This window comes from Ambystoma mexicanum, chromosome 2p, assembly GCF_040938575.1.
Source record: "Ambystoma mexicanum isolate Mex_15411 chromosome 2p, UKY_AmexF1_1, whole genome shotgun sequence".
Lineage (NCBI taxonomy): Eukaryota > Metazoa > Chordata > Amphibia > Caudata > Ambystomatidae > Ambystoma > Ambystoma mexicanum.
The window spans coordinates 1,347,617,794-1,347,638,052 of record NC_090923.1 but is presented as its reverse complement, the minus strand read 5'-3'; the positions used below and the strand labels follow the sequence as shown (position 1 = coordinate 1,347,638,052).

At 47.2% G+C, this 20,259-nt stretch overlaps 1 protein-coding gene across 2 annotated transcripts in view; it reads left to right on the top strand.

The window, feature by feature from the left end:
- The window catches only part of MYO15A (myosin XVA), a 3,541,761-nt gene that overhangs the window by 759,634 nt on the left and 2,761,868 nt on the right, over nucleotides 1-20,259 (top strand). For both annotated transcript variants that reach the window (XM_069645706.1, XM_069645705.1), the window contains exon 19: nucleotides 20,198-20,243. In XM_069645706.1, the coding sequence (XP_069501807.1) occupies nucleotides 20,198-20,243 (46 nt within the window). The remainder of the gene's footprint in view (nucleotides 1-20,197; nucleotides 20,244-20,259) is intronic.

The window sequence follows — 20,259 nt, the reverse complement described above, 5'->3', positions numbered from 1 at the left end:
TCCCTTTCTCCATTGCAGAAAGATATTCGTACGAGTCCAACAAACGAAGCTAAGTGGGTCTGTCCAGTCTGTCATCTCGGCTCTACGTGTGACTCTGGTGGAAGCAACAGCGGGCCAGTCCAGATCGACGCCCCCGTGGGAATCAGGTGAGCGTAACAGTAGTATAGTTTGGATCTGGTGTATTTTGAGTCTAGGATATCCTTTACTTCAAACTCTGGTTCTCCGTCAACTAATACTGGTTTTGGTGGTGGTGTAACCCGAGTACCAAGTTGTACCGGTTTCAGGAGTGATACGTGAAACACAGGATGAATCTGCATAGTGGGTGGTAGGGCTAATTTAACTGCCACTGGATTTATTATGGATTCAATAGAATAAGGTCCCAAATATCGGGGACGAAAGGTCTGAGTCCCTTTTATGGGCACATATTTTGATGCTAACCAGACCTTGTCTCCAATTTGATAGTCGGGGGCTTTACTACGATGTTGCTCAGCGAATTTCTTTCGGCTTTTCTTGGCCTGGAGTAAATGTTCTGCTGCTTCTTTGAAGGCCTGGGAAATAGTCGTATGTAGGGTTTTAACCGCTGGCATTTCCAAACGGTTTGGGAGATCCAATTCTGAAGTACGTGGATGTCTACCATATATAGGGCCTCATCACGAGTTGGCCGGTAACGCCGGCGCTAATAGCTCTGGCTCTATCTGCCCTACCACCAAACCCACCAGCGCTATTAGCGCCGGATCACGGGTTTGGCGGATTTGGAATTCCCCATTGAGCCCATTCGGGAATGCCCCATTCCCCATTGGGCTCAATGGGGAAATTTGACGCTCATACCGCCAGCGTGTTTCCCGCCGGCGGTATGAGCGCAAATTTTCAAAGCTGGGGTGAAATCCGCCAAGGCCATGATCTGGCGGACCCTTAAATGCGTCGGTAATAGCGCTACCGCCGCATTTAAGGGTTACCGCCAGACTCGTGATGAGGCCCATAGTGTAGAAAGGGGTTTGTCCAGTGCTGGTGTGTAATGAATTATTATAGGCATATTCAGCTATCCATAACAAGTCCTTCCAATTTCTTTCCACTTGATGTAACATGCAACGTAAGTATCGCTCGAGGGTTTGGTTTGTTCTTTCTGTTTGGCCATCTGTTTGAGGATGGTGACTTGTGGATAGTCGAATGTCAATTTGGGCCATTGAACAGCATTTCCTCCAGAAGTTGGATACAAACTGACTACCTCGATCTAGGACCAAGACCGATGGAAAGCCATGTAGCCGTACGATTTCCTCCAGGAATACTTTTGCTAAATTGGATGCATTTGGAAGACCCTTAAAAGGAATAAAGTGTGCCATTTTAGAGAACAAGTCTACAACTACTAAGATGGTGTTGAATCCTTGACTGGGAGGTAGATCTGTAATGAAATCAAGGGACAGTGTGTGCCATGGTGCGAGAGGAATTTCCAATGGTTGCCGAAGACCAGCTGGTTTCTGCTTTTGGGACTTGTTTTGTGCACACACACCGCAAGATTGGATAAATTGTATGATGTCTTTACACCATGTGGGCCACTAATAGTTTTGTTTTACTTTAGCTAGAGTTTTGGCAATTCCAGGATGACCTTAAATCAGGGAGTCGTGGTAACCCGAAATAACCTGCTCTTGTAAATCTTTACTTGCCAAGTATAGACAGTTCCTAAAATATGGTAACTGGTCTTTAATGGTGTAATGTTCTCCTTGAGTACACCACTCTTGTGAGAAAGTGGGATCCATTAAGATTTGGATCTTGTTTTGGAGTTCACACTGTGTCAATGTTGTCGTAAGACCCAGGAGTTTGTCTTCTGGAATGATGGCTACTGGATCTGGAGTTATGTATACCTTTTCAACAACACCCATGCGGGACAAGGCGTCAGCCTTTCCGTTTCGGAAACCTGGCCGGTAGGTGATCACATAGTCATATTCAGCGAAGAAAAGAGCCCACCGCAGTTGACGGGATGATTGAGCCTTTGCTGTTTTTAGGTATTACAGGGTTCGATGATCAGTTATGACTTTGACAGTATGTCTAGCACCAAGGAGATAGTGTCGCCATGCCTTGAAAGCTGATTTTATAGCCAAGAGTTCTTTGTCTGTGATAGCATAGTTGAGTTCGGGAGGTAAGAATGTTCGTGACCGGAAGGCCACATGGTGTAACTGGCCAGTTCCTGGGTCCCTTTGCGAGAGAACAGCTCCCATAGCCATGCTAGAGGCTTCTGTTTCAACTATATAAGGGAGATCTGGGCGAGGATGCCGTAGAACTGGAGCAGAAGTGATTTTTTTCTTAAGTTCTTGAAAGGCCTTCTCTGCTTCTTCGTTCAATGGAATTTTTTATTGTTTTTTTCTCAATAGTGATGTAATTGGATGCACTATTTGGGAAAAATCTGGGATGAATCGACGGTAAAAGTTTGCAAAGCCCAACCTACTCTGGATTCCTTTAAATGAAGTTGGTGACGGCCAGTTAAGAATGGCATCTACCTTGTTCCTATCCATTCTGATCCCTTTTGGTGTGAGGATAAAACCGAGGAACTCCACTTCGGTGACATGAAAAGAGCATTTTTTGAGTTTAGCATACAGTTTATGTTGGCTGAGTTTACTAAGGATGGAGCGGACATGCCTGACATGGTCTTCTTTTATAGCAGAATACACTAAGATGTCATCAATGTAAAGCAGGGCGCAAATGTCGATGAACTCCCGCAAAACATCATTCATAAAGTACTGGAATGCAGCGGGAGCGTTGCAAAGTCCAAAAGGCATTACCTGGTATTCTTACAAGCCGTATTTGGTACGAAAGGTGGTTTTCCATTTGTCTCCTTTCTTCACCCGAACAAGATGGTACGCCCGTCTAAGGTCCAGTTTGGTATAGATTTGGGCGTCTTTGACTTGATCCAATAATTTGGGAATAAGGGACAGTGGATAATGTTTTTTTACTGTGATCTGGTTTAATGCGCAATAGTCGATCCAAGTCCTCAAATCTCCTTCCTTCTTAGGTACGACAAATAAGGGACTGGCTGCCAGTGATTTAGACGGGCAGATAAATCTATTTGCCAGGTACTGATCAAGATAAGATTTCAAATGGAGGTTTTGTGGTTCAGTAAGTGCATAGATTCGGCCACAAGGAATTTGCGCACCAGGTATGAGGTCGATCTGACAATCGTAGGGCCTGTGCGGTGGTAGAGTATTTGCTTGTTCTTTCTGGAACACGTCTTGAAAATCTTGGTATTCATTTGGTAGAGTACTAGTCACACCTAGTACAATCGCCGCCGTACTGGGAGTAGAAGATGTACATAAGTCTGTTTTCCCCTTTTCTTTGTAATAACAGGTGTGAGCACAATCATCGGAAAAGGCCAACTTCATGGCACGCCAATCTATGAGAGGGTTGTGAGCTACCAACCATGGCATCCCTAAGATTAGTCAAAACTGAGGAGCTTTGATGAGATCGAATGCAATAGATTCTCAGTGTCCATCCTGGCACAGTAGGGTGAGTGCTGCTGTACATTGGGTTACTGGTCCGGAAGCTATTTCTGTCCCTTCAACAGTAGTAACTTTTTCAGTAGTCGACTTAGAGCATAAGGGAAGCCCCATCTCTGCTGCCAGATCTTGGTCTACATAATTTCCAACTGCTCCGCTGTCTATGTATGCTTCGACAGCATGCATCCGAGACGGTTGTTGGTGATTGATCAAATCAAGTCAGGTATCTTGCTTCCCAAACACTAGACTGCATACTTTCTTCAATTACATTTTTAATCCTCATTGACTACTGGTTCATCTTACTCATCCCAGTACCACACGCATTATGGGTACTGAAGTCCATAATGCCTTTGAACCTCTTATGTCGATTTCTTTTGAGTGGATTGTGTCCTCCAACGTATTCCTCATCTTAGATGTATTCCATTCATCTTTAGCTGCTTCGGATAAAAAATTCTCGGCAGAGGGCGCCGTGCATCGATGTCGTCGAGTCGATGGTCCCTCGAAGGCCTCTGTCGAGGGTGACGTCATCGGGTGAATAAGTAGCACTCGCGGCACCCGTTGACCTCAGTTCTGTTTTTCCGCAGTATACGTTGCTTCAGAGATTCGGCGCGCCTTGAGTTCTGTGAAGAATAATAAATAACGATTAAGTCCTCGTCATCGATGCCGACCACGACCCCGAGATCGGGTTTCAAAAAGTGCAAGTCACGCGGTTCAAAAATGTCGATTACAGACCTGCACCAAGAGTGTTTGTGGTGCCTCGGAGAAGGCCAAGACATGGAGGCCTGTACGAAGTGTCAGGCGATGACGGGGAAGGCCTTGCAAAAGAGAAGGGGAAAACTACAGGTAGGTCGTAAATCCGACCGTAAAGCCTTGAGCATTTAGTCGAGGTCCCCTGAGGAGAAATCTCCTCGACGCGAAAGGCATCGGTCTAGATCCCGAAGCGATTCCCATCGCTCGTCGTCTTCGATGAAAAAATTGAAGAAACAGCGCCACAGGTCCCCTTCCACCTCGTCCTCGGACGAATCCCCAAAAAGGATGAAATGTCCTACTAAACATCAACCGAAGAATGGGAAGCATTCAGGGTCAAAATGATGGAGGTGTTTGAGAAAGCGAAGCCTCGGTCCGCTCCTTCCTCGGAAGCTGGCCGGGAGCGTCATCGCTCCGACACTCGCACGTCCTCGAGCCCGGGTGATCGAAAGAGGAAGGATAGAGAACCTTCTAGGACGCCGAGCGAGAAAAGCCGCTTGAGTCGAGTCGACCGCTTGAGGTCACCAACGCCATCCGAGACCGAACACACCTCGAAGGGCAAGTCTTCGAAGAGGGCCTCGATGCCCTCGAAGCCGGCTCCGTCAAAGACGGGTATTATGCCGACGTCATCAACGCCTCTGTCGACGTCGACCCCGAAGCCCTCAGCGCCAAAACCTCCAGTTCGGCAAAATCAGCAAAAAGAGAAGGCTACAAGACCTGTAATGCCTTCAGGACCCATTAGTACTCCTCCTCCACCTCTCCCAGAAAAGGTTTTCAAACCTCTTCCTAGGAAGGAGTTTTTCAAGTCCCTGACCTCAATTTCTGAGGAACAGGAAAAATTTGAGGAGTAGAATTTACCTTTTGGGCTAGAATATGGCACCCCAAATGTCCCAGAAAAAGGCCTGATTTCAGAAGAAAGCAGGATGAGGGATTTGGTTGAATCACTGCACAATGCGAGTGGTATTGATACATCTCCTGAAAATGACTTTGGTAGACAGGAACCAGGAGAACATGCCAGTCCGTCATACCGTCGGCTAATGACAAAGGTAATAGATTATTTAGGATGGGCCAGACCCCCAGCCCAATTCATCGAAGATGATCTATCAAACATATTGGATCATGGTCCTACTGAAGACCCAATACTACCTTTTCACGTAGGCTTGCAAAATAGGGTGGCCAAAAATTGGGAGACTCTGGATTCTATTCTGCCAGTGAATAAATCCCTTACTTCAAAATACCGCCCTGGCAGTAGCGACCCCGGCTATCTGTCTAAACATCTCACTCCCAGAGTTTGGTCATACAGGCAGCCACAGCTTCTAACAAACTGGCGTACCCTTCTATCCCTCCGGGCAGGGACAATAAGCGTGTGGATGGATGGGCACGGAAGGTATTTTCAGCTGGGAGTATGGGGTTAAAATCAGCTAACTCCACATGTGCATGGCGGCGGAGCACATACCAGAAGGGGACAAAAGGGAAGGATTCCTAGCCATCGTTAGAGATGGAAAGGAGGCTATGCAGGAATCCCTTGAATCTGGATTGGACACTGTAAATAGTGTGAGCAGGTCCATGGGCACTAGCACGGTAATGCGCAGATTTGCATGGTTACAGAAGTCAGGTTTCGCACCAGACGTGCAGAACCGTCTCCTGAACATGTCCTTTGACGGGTCTCACCTTTTTGGCAGCAAGGCTGACGAGAGCCTTGAGAGGTTGCAGACCTCAAAAGCAGCTGCCAAGTCTTTGGGAGCTGCCATCAGGCAACCTCAGCCTTTTCGTGTACCAGGTCAATCTTGGAGGGGACGATCCTATCGTTACTACTCCTCATATGGAAAGGCGAGAGGAATGGCCTGTCAAAGGGGCCAGAGAAAGGCCACTTGCGGTGGACGAAGAAAACGTGCAAAGCCAGCTCCAGCCTCTCTGCCATCAGCGGCTGCAGCAACCACCTCAAAACCACTTTGAGGACTTGCATCACAAGACACCTGTAGGAGGCAGGCTGTCACAGCATCTGCAAGAATGGCGAGCCATTACTTCAGATGTTTGGGCTCTAGAAATAATAGCCCAAGGTTACTGCCTTCCTTTTCTAACGCAACCTCAAAGCAATCCACCAAGGAGACACCCTTTGCAGGTTTCAGACCCACTCCTACAGCAGGAAGTTTTATCCCTGCTGGAGAAAGGTGCTATAGAACCGGTGCCTGCAGCGGAGAGGAACAAGGGATGGTACTCCCTGTATTTCTTTATCCCCAAAAAGGACGGAGGACTGAGACACATCCTGGACTTAAGAAACTTGAACAAGTTCCTCAGGAAGGACAGGTTCAAGATGGTTACCCATTCTCAGATCCTTCAGACCCTTCAACTCCAGGATTGGTTGGTGTCATTGGATCTCCAGTATGCTTATTTTCATGTGCCGATTCATCTCAAGCACAGAAAATACCTGACGTTCGTAGTTGGCGACTCACATTATCAGTTTCGAGTCCTGCCATTCGGATTGACCTCTCCCCCGCGGGTCTTCACCGAACTGATGGTAGTGGTGGCAGCGCACCTCAGGAGAGGGGGGATTCACGTCTACCCCTACCTGGACGATTGGCTGATCAGAGCATGTTCTGCCGAACAGGTAGTAGATCACCTGAAAGTCACCTGCCACTTCCTCCACAGACTGGGCTTCTCCCTCAATTTCAAGAAGTCACAAATGACACATTCTCAATGGCTCCAATATATAGGAGCTGTATTAGACACATCCCTGGGAAAGAGCTTGCCTTCCAGGTCGAGGGCTCAAGACATTCTTCAAATAGTTTCCAAATTCCAAAATGCCCAAAATCTTCAGGCCTACGACTTCTTACGGTTACTCGGCCTCATGGCATCCTGCATCTTTCTGGTACCAGAGGCACTTATGAGAATGAGATCCCTTCAATGGGCTCTAAAGACTCAGTGGTCCCAGTTCTCAGGTCGAATGACGGATCTTCTCCAAATTCCGAACAAGGTTCGTCAAGATCTTCTATGGTGGACTTAATCCGAGAATATCCTGAAGGGAGAACTTTTTTGGCAACCATGGCCGTAGATCACAGTAGTGACAGACGCCTCACTCAAAGGGTGGGAAGTTCATCCCAACGATCTGACAATCAGCGGTCGTTGGTCTCCATCGGAGTCCAAACTACACATCAACCTTCTGGAGCTGAGAGCAATCAGACTAGCGCTGAAAGTTTTCCTGCCATCTGTCAGGGGAAAAATGTCCTGATAATGACGGACAACACAGTGGCCATGCATTATCTAAACAAAAGAGGAGGTGTAGGGTCACTACCTCTGTGCAGAGAGGCAATGCAGCTCTGGTATTGGGCAATCCAAGAAGGAATCTCTTTAACGGCAGTTCACCTATCTGGAGAAGAGATTATGATGGCAGACACTCTGAGCAGGTAGAGCACGGTGTCCCACGAATGGGAACTGGCTCAGGAAGTCATTCAAGAGATCTTTGCCCTATGGGGAACCCCTCAAGTGGACCTATTTGCGACCGGAATCAACCAGAAGTGCGAAATATTTTGCTCAAGGGAATTTCCCCTGAGAGGAGCCCTGGGGTACGTGTTCATCGTTGAGTGGAATTTCCCACTATTGAACGCGTTCCCTCCGATTCCCGTCATTCCTCAGGTCATCAGGAGACTGAGACGCTTTGGAAACCACATGATCCTAATTGCCCCGAATTGGGCCAGGAGAACGTGGTACCCGGACCTTCTAGACATGTCCATCTGTCCTCCAGTACGTCTTCCTCAGAGAGAGAACCTTCTCTCTCAAATGGAGGGTCGGGTTATCCATCCAGAGGTCAAAACGCTCAACCTTTACGCTTGGTATCTGAAAGGCTGAGATACAAGGATTGGAACCTTCCAGATGACATCATGGAAGTGTTGCTTTCGGCAAGAAGGCCAGCAGCAAAGTCTCTATACTGTTGCAGTTGGAAAAAGTTTTGCAACTTGTGCAGAGAAAATAATGTCGATCCTTTTCTATGTTCTATTCCGGAAGTACTTTCCTTCCTCCTGACCCTAGCACGTAGAGGTCTAAATGTTGGAACCATTAAAGGTAATCTTGCGTTAAACCCTCATTTTTGCCAAAAGTGGTATCTGATTTATATCTAAGTCAGAGAATTGTTTTACCCGCATTCTATCCTCCACCTCATCCTAGTAAGGAGGAAGAAAGGTTACACAGGTTGGATCCGAAAAGAGCTTTAAGCTTTTACATTCCTAGGCTTTCTAAGCTTAGAGTGGACAATCAACTTTTTATTGGCTACAAAGGAAAACTATTGGGCCAGTCAGTGACAAAACAAACAATATCACGCTGGATTGTGATTTGTATTTCACAATGCTACAGATTAGCACAAAAAGCCCCACCAGAAGGTTTAAGGGCTCATTCCACCAGAGGCATCGCCTCTTCGACAGCCCTACAAAGAGGTTTTCCTATAAGGTCCATTTGTGAAGCAGCAACTTGGTCCTCTCTGCATACTTTTTCAAAATTCTATAGCCTGGATGCTTCCCAGTCTAAGGAGCTGAATTTTGGTAAAGCAGTACTATATTCAGCCATCTAGGGGTATCAAAAAATCTAACCCCTCTTCCAGAGAAATTGTCCATACTGCTTTGGGAGTCCATCTAAGATGAGGAATACGTTGGAGGACACAATCCACTCGAACAACAAGTTACTTACAAACTGGTAACGTTATTTCGATTGGATGTTCCTCCAACGTATTCCTCATCGCCCTCCCAACCTACCCCTCTGTAGATTTTTCCTTGTTATTGCCACTCTAACTCTCACAAGGCAAATACCTGTCTGCCGGCACAGTCTACACAATGAGAAATCAATAAAGAAGGTGGGAAAAACAGGACTGAGGCCAACGGGCGCCGCGCGTGCTACTTATACACCCGATGACGTCACCCTCGACGGAGGCCTTGGAGGGACCATCGACTCGACATCGACGCACGGTGCCCTCTGCCGAGAATTCTTTTTTCCGCAGCAGCTAAAGCTGGATGGAATACATCTAAGATGAGGAATACGTTGGAGGAACATCCAATCGAAAGAACGTTACCAGTTGGTAAGTAACTTGTTCTTCTATTTGACTGGTAAAATGGATGCTATTAGCATTAGGAAATGTTTTAGGAGTAATGTGTAATTTAACATTAGGGCTAAAACTTTAACCCAAGACAGAATCATGGCCATTTGATGATATCAGATTACATTTAGAAACTCCCAAGGTGTGTAACTTATTCTGTTCAGAAAGACAGTTCTTTGGGTTTTCTCATGGGAGGGATTTGTGCCGTGAAAGCAGTCCATCAGATTCTTGGGAATTACGGAACACTCATCCTCATCCAAAGAGGAATACTACATCCCTCCCAAAGGAGTCACAACTTCGCCCTTATCGCCATCTCCTCCCATGTGAATCTCACTCATATCACCCCCTGGATTAGGATCAGGTAGCATCTGCCTTCCCCTGGCCACATGGGAGGAGATCTTAAGCTGCGGTTTAGTGATGACTCAGCAGGATTTATCACAAGCCCCTATGTAGCGCTTCCTTCCATAACTGAAGCAAATACAGGGAAAGTATTTCCTGGTACTCCATGTAAAACTCGGCCACCAGGCATAGCGCCAGGTGCTTTGCCCCACGGCACTTCAAGTACAGCCGCATTAATCTCCTCTAGTGACTGCGTGGTTGGTAAATCCACGCTTGCCTTTCTAGACAGTATCAACATCGAAATCTCAGTAGGTATTGTCTTATCTCTGCCTGCATAGCGAAATCCTTTGGTTGATATCAGTTGTAGTGGTAGGACAAGAAGGCATTGTTTATGCCCTCATTCGTGTGCACCACCGATCCGTCATCAGACTTCAAATGTGGTATGTTCCCGTTTTCCATCTCTGTCCTGATCACCTGGGTCAGCAGCCGGGCCCGGTCTGTATGCCACCTCCCGATCTTTCCTTGCCATCATTGGCTTGCTCACTCCCCGCATGGCACTCGCTTTTTCTCACAGGCTCTTCCGCCCTAACTGGCACTTTTCCCTTCACCTCTCCCCTGCACTTCTCTTACTGCACTTGCACGTTCTGAATGTCACAAGGCCTAGTGTGATCGTTTTTGTTTTGTCCTCCCTGTTCCCCCCCCCTCTTGTCATGTTGTGCCTCCAAACACATTCTGCCTTATCACGAGTTTGGCGGTAACCCTTAAATGCAGCGGTAACACTATTACGCTATTACCGCTGCAGTTAAGGGTCCGCCAAATCACAGGCTTGGCGGATTTACCCCCAGCTCTGAGCTGGAGGCAAATCCGCTGCGATTTTGCCGATTTTCTTCCCGAATGGGCCCATTAGGGAATGGGGACTTACCGTACCGCCAAACCCGTGATCCGGTGCTAATAGCGCCGCGCAGTTTGGCGGTAGGGCTAATAGCCCCGGCTTTTACCACCAGGGTTAGTGCCCAACTCGTGATGAGGCCCAATTTGTGTATAGGCACATTATAAATATCCAATAAATAAATCAACAAAAATAATTCCCTCTGCACAGCTTTGCGGAGGCTATCCATTTCCGATGTAATATCTGCCTGCTGCCTGAGAGACGGCCTGTACGCATATGCCTGTTGGAGCGCCTGCATTCTGGTTTCTACCGCGTCAAGGTCTTTCCTAATGATTTTCAGAACTCCAAATTCCGTGGCCATGGCTATCATTTTTATGTACACTTTAAACGCCTGCCAGAGCAATGCTATGGAGGTGACCAATCGAACATTGCTCTCGAAAATAAGATGTCACGTGCTTGTATAGAAATGCTGGATCCAGCAGTGCTGCTGGTTTAAATCACCATGTGGTCTCTGGCATCCCCCTTCCTACAGGTTTTGTATCAAAGATACTGGGGAGTGATTTGAGAGGGTCCGAGGCAAAATGTCACAGGCCGAGATAGTGTTAGTCAGCCTGGATGACACAAGCCACATGTCTATCTGAGAGTGCATGTTCTGAACTGAAGAATAGTATGTGTATTCTCTGTGTGTCATGTAGCACCCTCCACACATCCACTATCCCCAGCGCATGTGTGTTGTTGACTACCGTGCATGCTGATCTGGTAGGTGTCCTGTGGGCTGACCCTGTTCTGTCACCATCAATGTCCACTATTATATCCAGGGCCCCCCTACAAATTATATTTGCTGTTGGTATGCAGAAACAAGTAGAAAGATCTTATCATAAAACTCTGGGTCAGCTATATTGGGCCTGTACACGTTAACTAGCAGTACTTCCCTCTTCTGCAGTTCCAAACGTACCTACCATCCTCATCTATGGAGGAGCCCTTAAGCACAAATTGCAATGAGCGGTGTATCAGGGTTGTTACCCCCACACCCTGGTTGATTAGGATGTGTAATAACAGTTTTCACCCCATCCCTGTGTAAATGCTTTAGCCTGCTGCGCCCGTGCTTGAGTTTCCTGCAGGAATGCCTTGTCCCCTTGTGTATTTGCATATGCAGCAATTTTGCAGGCCTTTATAGGGTTGCATAACGCCCAAACCGTCCAACTTAAAATCTTAGTGCCCTGCCCCCGCTCAAGTGACTGTGCCATGCATCAGCAACATTGTAGGTTTGTACAGACAAATCTGCAACTTCACCTTTCTCATCATGTTCTGCGACTACCAAGTGCAGTTTTCAGTTTTCATTCTTACTACCCCCACCCACCAAACGCAGCAGTGTATGATTCCCCACCCCCCTCAAAAACCTTTCCCCAAATATCCCATTGGCAATTGCAAAGGGGCAAAATGTTACTGCTCTTGACATTGCTCTTTGCACATACAATAAGCCGGACCAATCAGACGTGTTTATTTCTGTTTCCATTGCAAACCATCTATCTAACAGGTGCGACATGCACCCCGCCATCCAGAACCGCCTACACTACCCAGATGAGGAGACCCTAGTGACAGGCCCGCCCAGGGATGGAATTCTGGATTCTATAAAACCTACATTTCTCTGCAGGCACTGTGAAGAAGTAGGTCTTGTTCTCGTATTAAATTCTCAGGCTCGCAGGAAACCACATTGAGTACTGAATGTTCCTCTCCCGTAGTAGTTTCTTGACTCCCAGAAATGAACGTTGTTCTTGTTTGACAGCTATAGAAAGGTCTGGGTAAATATGAATGGTGTGCGATTCCAGCCTGAATTCCTTTCTCTCCCTAGCGTACATTAGCAGCAGGTCTCTGTCTCTATGCCTCAGCACCCGTGCTATTATCAGACATGGGTAATCTCCTAACTTAGGTTTTTCCACCCCACAAGGGGCTTTCAATGGTGAAGTGTGACAACAGCGTAGGATTATGCAGAAGCTTCCCGACAAGCTCCTCTACTGCTTGCTCCATGTTGCCTTGCAGCGACTCCTCCGGGCCCCGATGCTACAAATGTTGTTTCTGTGAGACCTTTACTCCAGGTCTTCACACTTCGCCTTCACTGTTTTCATGTCCCTTACCTGCGTAGCGACCAAAGTCTGCAGCCCATGAATATCATCTCCACCATGCTTACCCTACCCTCGGCCTCATTTACCCTTTGCATTTCTTTTTCAAGTTGGACACGATTGGTGGTGACATTAATGGTGATGCTGTCAGGTTTGTCATTCACAGATGCATTGAGTACAGTTTCAGCTGCATATCTGGGTACCCCCTTGTGGGGTGGACTTGTTAATCAGGCTGAGCAGGATCTCTACGAGGCAGTATGTCTTCGCTCCCGAAGGTCCCCCTAGCTAGCAAAGTGATACATGCTGCTCACCTGCGCCTTTCATCATAGTCAATCCACCAGGGGCAAGTGTGGACGGTTGATGGCAAAATCGTGGGATACCTGCACTCTCAGCACAGTTCCAGACCGCTGCACTCTCTCTCTTCTCCTTGGCCTTTATACCAGTGGTTCTGCTGGGACTTCAGTATTTATATTGCTCCGGTTGACGGCAGGCCTTTGTGGCAAGGTGAGGGGTATATCAACCTCTCCATTCAGGTGAACTAACAATAGAGGAGAAGCCCCTCTATTGTTTGTTCACCTGCACCTTTGTATTATCAGCATTGCTTGTCCAGCCATTAACAGGCGTGCTTTGCGACGAGCAGCCACCTGTACTACTTGTGTATGTTCCTGGACCTTGATGTCCACCTCCGCTGATCGCCCCACCCTGCCTCGTAATATGAGAGACGATGGCCTTCCTTTTCTATGTACAGTGCCTTGTGTGCTGCAGTGTGTTCTGTCACTACCATGTCTGAACCCACTCAGCAGAGCCCACAGCATCCCTCCACCGCCTCCCTGTGACTCCACAGCCATCACTCACGGTCTGCCAGGCGCCGTCGTAGGACATGGACAGCAGCCATCAAGGGTAGTCACACTCCGCACAGCAGAGCAAGGCATACTAGCAGTAACGATCTGCTCTGGCACCTCCATGCCCCCATACAAGCGGCTACATCCGGTTTGAGGGGCTGCAGGCCAAGCCAGTCCTCCAGGCCACCTCGCTTCGCCTGTGCTTCTGGAGCAGCTCATGCCTGCCCAGTCCAGCACTGCGCTGGGTCCCGAAGCATCACACAATATCTCTGCTGGCCGTGCACCAGCGCCCTCGGTCTTCAGTCTGTCTGTGCGCACATCTCCGGCGAATGCCGTCCCAACTCCGGCAGTCTTTCAGGATATGTTACACATGGTTCCACGCAGTGATTATGCCAGCCAAGTGTGGAACCTAGGCAGAAGCCGTCATTTTGTGCGGCAGCTCCACAGCGCCCCTTTGTTTGTCATCCATGCCTGACCTGAAACTCTTCAACAAGATCCTAAGAAAGGAATTGCTTTTTCAAGATGCCCACACTTGTGCAAACCTTCCAGGCTTTGGAGTAGCATGACTGGCTTGTGTCTCTGCAAGATGTGTACCTTCAAATCTCTATCCCCCCCCAAACATCGGATGTACCTTCATTTTCTAATAGGTGGGGCACAATACTAACTCAAAGGGTTCCCATTCAATCGTATTTTGGCCTGAGAGTATTGTGGTAGGTAAGAAGGAGGCGACAGACAATTATGTTCCATGTTCACAAGTATTTTATTTAAATAAGAAAATGCCTACCTTTCCTTATGCAAAGGTTTCAAAGTAATAGTCTGTCCTCCGTCCAAAAGCCAAGCTACTCTAGCCCCGGGAGGATAGCTCAGGGGCAACATGCTCACTTTGGAAGCTAGACGACATGGAGCAACACAGGTTCGATCCCCGGGTCCGTGCTTAGAAACCTCTGGGTATTAAGCATGTTATAAATAGCATATCATATATCTACCACAAATACAACCAAAGACCAGGAGGACTACTCCCTTCTACTCGGATGCTTTTCAGCACACTTCCTGTTAATAAGGTATCTTCAAATAGTCGCTTTCCATTTCTTTTAATAGTTCTTTCAATTCCTTCAAGGGGTCTTCCCAGGCCTTTGGAGACCTGTTCTCTGCACTCTTCAGACTCTTTCTCTTCACACTGGGAAATGTAGATACAGTCTCTTCTTAACTCTTGTTTATTCTGTACTCTTGTTCTTCTCTAAGGAAAATATGATGAGCTCCTGTGTGATTCCCACACTTGTGTTACTCTTTCCAACTACTGGGATGAGTATGAAGGGTTTTGGAGTGGTCTTCACTCGTCTTATATCTTTGCCACTCACTGGGACGAGTATTCAGGGTCTTTGAGTGATCTTCACTCTTCTTATATATTTGCCCCTCACTGGGACGAGGATGCAGGATTTCAGAGTAATTTTTACTCTTCTGACATCTTTGCCACTCACTGGGAAGAAGTGATTCTATAGGCCTTGCTCCACGGGTCTCCCGCTCTCCCCTTAACCTGTAGTGTCAGGGGTCTGCGTCACTGGATCGACGTTTTTTCCTTCTTTTCTGTACTCGGTCAGGAAGGTTCTCTGGTTTCTCTTTTTTTGCTGTTTCTGACATGATTTGCTGTGTCTCTGCAGTATTAGCGACACAAGGGCATTCTCCTGGTTTCCCCTCTAGGCCACCACCTCCTTTCTTCAGTTCTCTAATTGCGGTCATCTTCCATGTACAGAGCACCTCAGATCTGTTCTTGGCGTGCAGCTTCTGTGGCACTCCGACTGGATGACTCTCCTTAGGCCTCGCTTAGACGTCCCTCCAAGGACTATTACCAACTCCTCTGGGTTGGTCAAGCAGCGTACCGATGTGACTTCTTCTCCATAGCTGGAAGCACTTGAAGCAGCATCTCTCTTGGTTTCCCAGCTGCCTCGATCCAGCCAGTTCAAAACTCCCGGACTTCACTTCCTCCTTCTCTGAGTCTACCTTTTTTTATGACGCACAGCTGGGTCTTCCCCATCTTCTCAGGAAAGTCCTTCCTTTGTGTTTGTAACACATTCATTATACCTCTTGTCAGCTCCTCCGTCTCAGTGTTTAACAGACAAGCCCTCTTTATTCCTCCTATGCTGTTGCTCGTCACAGTTCCAGGTTTTTCTTCTGGTATAACACTACAGTAGTACATGTAAGAGGATATTGGAGACGTGTTAGTCAGTAGTGCATTGTTGGACTGTGGGGTATATTATGAAGGGAGTTCCTCATGGGAAAGGGAGTCCTTATCACCAAGAGGGAAGTGTCTCTTTGTGAGGTCCCGCTGACCATCACCCCTAGGGGGATTATTGCGTAGCAGGCTCATCTTCCTAACCTCACAGGAAGGAGCTACCCCCTTGCTGGAAGTGACTGAATCCCTTGATTCAGTACATTATTCATGAAGGTTATGGTGGTGGCCACGTCTCATGTTCACAGGAAGAGAGGGCACGTCTTTCCCTCTCTTGATTACTGACTCCTGCGGGCTAGGTCAGTAGAGTCAGCACTGGTAGACATACACTCTTCTTCACGAGTTAGGTTTCTACATCAACCCAAGGAGGTCTCTTCTGACACTCTCCTCATGCTTGCAGTTCATAGGGTAAATCCTTGATATGGTGTGTGGCATGACTTTCTGAGAGAGTGACAAGTATCCAGACACCTGTAGCCCTCTTCCAACCAAACAGGGAACCCCTAGCTGGGGTTTTGCAGATGCTAGGAAACATGGAATCATGTTTCTTTGTAGTCCTGTAAGCAAGACTGCAGATGCAATCACTGCAGTCGCTGCTGAGAAACCAGAGGTCCCAGTTCAACAGATGTATGAAGGACAATAGCCTGGTCGTTCCACAGGTTTCCAAGGACCTGCTTTGGTGGGCACCCTTGACCAAACTGCTTCAGTAGGCCCCATTCTGGCAGCCTTAGCCAATAACCCCTCTCGTCACTGATATTTCCTTGATGGGATGGGAAGCTCACCTGCAGAATGTTTCATTGAGCTTTCTTCGAGTAGTCTGGGTGTAGGCCTTTCATATTACATTGCGTGAGCTCAAAGCAGTTCACCTGCATTGCAGTCTTTCACAGACAACAACACCGCCATGTACTACATCATCGAGAAGGGCAATGTGAGATTCCAAAGAAATGTTTTGTAAATAGGGATAGGTAGGGCCTATTTGGCAGTACTGTCAGTTTTCAAGAGGACACCTGAACAAGGGTCTTATTTTTCTGTGCCAACTGTGTCACAATTCATGAAAGAGGTGGTCACTATTCCTGGTTCCTGCATAGGACCTGAACTTGGTGCTCATGATTCTTGTGCCAACTCCTTGTAAGCCTCTTGTGGTGAGTCCGAGTCAGGAGATGGACAACTCTTTGTATATCGTGCTGGAAGACTTTTATTTTGGCGTACTGGTGATAATTCCACCGAAATTGCTGTTTTTTGGCAGTAAATTGGCAGAATTACCTCCAGCATTTTGCTGGAGGTTTTTCCTCCACCTTACTTCCAAACCCATAGTTCAGCGGTGTGGTAATAGAGTGTTAACTCCGTTACCACTGCAGTACCATCATTTTTGGCCACACCGCGGAACTCATAATGAGGCCCTAAGTCTCTTCAAGTGTCCTTAGATGGACAGGCCTCTACTGGCTTGGTTTCGATCCCCTTAGGTTCCTGCCCCTCCCTGGGGTCTCTGGTTTTACACACCCTTTAGGGGTCTTTACTCTCTCAGGCCTGTTTGGGCTGTTTACTCACTCAGCATATCTTTGTTTGTCTTTCATAGATAAATAATCTTTTGAAGGAATGTATCCATTGGAAGAAAAAAATGACCACTGGGAATTTTCTTTTTGATGGATATGATGATTCCTCCCCAGATTCCTTATCATACCTCCTTTTTTGCTCACTAAATTAAGTACTTGAATTCTCATTGGTATTTTTGCAAAGGTCTTTGAATTTTTCAGGTGGTGTGTCAACTGATTCTTGAGTTTGACCAGGAGGAAAAAGGGTGCATGTTAGGGAGAATTCTCTGTAAAGGCTAATTTCCCAAACCTAGTGAGTCCCCCAGCAGCTTTGCTGGATTTTTGGAGTTTATTTCTTTCTCCTGCTAAGAGTGAGACTCTTTTACTCCCACTCTTAGACATGATTTGAGGTGTTCCTTTGTCTTTCCATGTGTTTAATGGGCTATGGGGTCTTTTACTCCATAGGGTTTCATGTGTTTTTGATGTGGGGTACACAGCACCCTCCGTGCCGTAACCCAGGGGTGTCGTAGCGACCCCCAAGCATAGACTCCATACCCTGGGACTGATTACTGTCTCCCAGGGCATGTAAAGTCACCATTGGCTTTACTAGTCCCAAATTATGAACAGAAACCAGTACAAACCATCATATTGTGGACGTAATGGTCGGGGCCTGTTGTTCGAGGGGGCACGTCTCCGTCCCCCCTGATAGAGTTTTGGCTGGTGGCAGTGGATACTACTTTTTATATTCGACCGCGAATATATCTCTATGGGATTTTCCCATCGTTCGAGGCTACCAACTTTAATTATTTAATTCCTATAGCCTCGAACATACCGCCGGTTTATTTATTTAATATTAATTCACCGGTTGGTATTTTTTGCCAGAACTCGATTCTAAAATGGCGTTTGTGTTCTCTTCTGTGACTCCAACCCAAGTCGAGCCCTTTGTTCCACTTTTTGGCGGGCTTCTCCACAGAAGCCTCCAAAAGTTGTGCCACTCTGTCTGGGTACCACAGGGGGTGTGGGAGGGGGTTTAGGCACCCTGGACTGAATTGCCTTGGCAACTCAAGTCGGACCCTTGTGTGATTGGCCCAAGTGGTGAGCCGGCCGACTCACCACTTAGCATGTTTGATTGACAGCTAGGCTGAATGATTGGGGGTTTGCTGCATAAAAGCAGGGCTTTGGGGACTGGAACTTCAGAAGTCGCCACAGGACCTAAGAATCCGAGGAGGGAGAAGCTGAGCCGACCTGCAACGACGACACCACCGGTGGAGCCCTGCTGAAACGTCTCACCACTTTTCCCGACGACAGAGGAGATCTCCAGCCCGGAGAGCCTTCTTCCTTTGACTGGTGGGGATAACCAGTTTTGCCTTCTTTTTGCCTTCCTGGAGCATCTCGTGGCCGCCTTGCCCGTGCCAAGCACCCCGGCAACCGGTATACCACGGTTTACCACTACTGCGAATAGAAGGGTAGTACCTTTTAACCGAAGAACTCCGCGGCTGGTTTCTTCCCTGGCAGTGCAACGACCTTCATCTTTCCTCCACGTCGAGATCTCCTCTTCCTCTGGACGAAACACCGACTTGCACCTGCTGCCAGGAACAACTGCCCCCGATGGAGCTGCCTTCCCACTTAAGGTACTGTGTCCCGCCTGGCTTCCCTTGCGACAGATCGTTCGGGGTGACAGTAAAGCCTCGACTTTCTAACCTGGGCTGGCCTGGGACAACCTAGCTAACTTTTCCTGACTTTAATTTCATTCTTTGTGTGCGAACTATCTACAAGACTATTTGGGCATAACCCCACTGTGTGAACCTGGACCCCTTCTGCTTGCTCTCTCCAAGAGTGGGCCTTGCAATTGACTTCCTTGCTCTCCAATAGAACTCTGCCTATCCTGCCTTACTGTGGTTCTTTAAAAAGTATTGAAATGTGTGTGCTTCCATAACTCTGCCTTTTCCCCTCCCTTTTTAATAACTTATTAGAGTGCCATCTTATGTTAAGCGCTCACCTCTGAAAATAAGTGGTGTTTCTCATTAAGACTTGTCGAATAAGTAATTAGGGTTGTATATATATATAATAGTGACTGTGTGCTGAATTTACTTACCTCTTTGTGCTAGTGTAATTTACAAGTGTGTCTTTAAATAAATAATTATATACTTTTACACCAAAGCTCTGGTCAGTGTTTGCTTGTGCTACTGTATCTCTGTACCTATTGTGTATACTCTATATACTGCCTAACTCTTCTTGAGGGAAGTCTGACTGCTCAACCACAGCTACCAAGTGAATCTGTGTGGTACAGACTGCTACCAAGTGGGTTTACTGCCAAACACCTGTAGTCTTAAATCTTTTGCAGTGGTCCCTAAGGGAACTGCACAGGTTTCTGCCTAACAGTGGAACTGGGGAAGATGGTGCCAGATGATATCACTTTGGATGCAAAGGAGCACCAGGGTGCCATGATGAAACCGGCCCAGAGCTGTACAGCGCTGCCTGGTAGCAAGCTGTCAAACTTCCCAGAGCACAGTTTCTGTACTGCAGTCAGATTCATCCTCATTCCGTATAGATAGCAAGGCCATCATTTGAAGTTCTAAAGAGTTCCCACCCATTACCAAAACAGCCCAGCACAGTAATGTGCCTCCTGCAGGAAGCTATGTGTAATCTTTCAGTCGCAGGTTCTTTTTCCAGCATGGTGGACTTTACCAATTGGATGAATTGAGTACCGTACAGGTGAGCAAAAGGAACACGTTACTGTAGAGTTTAGGAGCAACATTTTTATTTAGCGCTATATAAGCACAAGGTAATATTGTGTGATCCTCTCATTCTTAGTGATTTGAGCCAAGCCACAAACAGAGTCTTATGGGGTGAATTAACTATTTATTAAGGTCCTATTACTTCTTGCACTATTTAATGAGAATTTTTCTTCTTCTCTCACATGCTGTGGTGCGATGCAGGTGCAATCCTTTCTTTGTTCGATGTATCAAACCCAATAACAAGAAGGTAAGAACTCTTAACA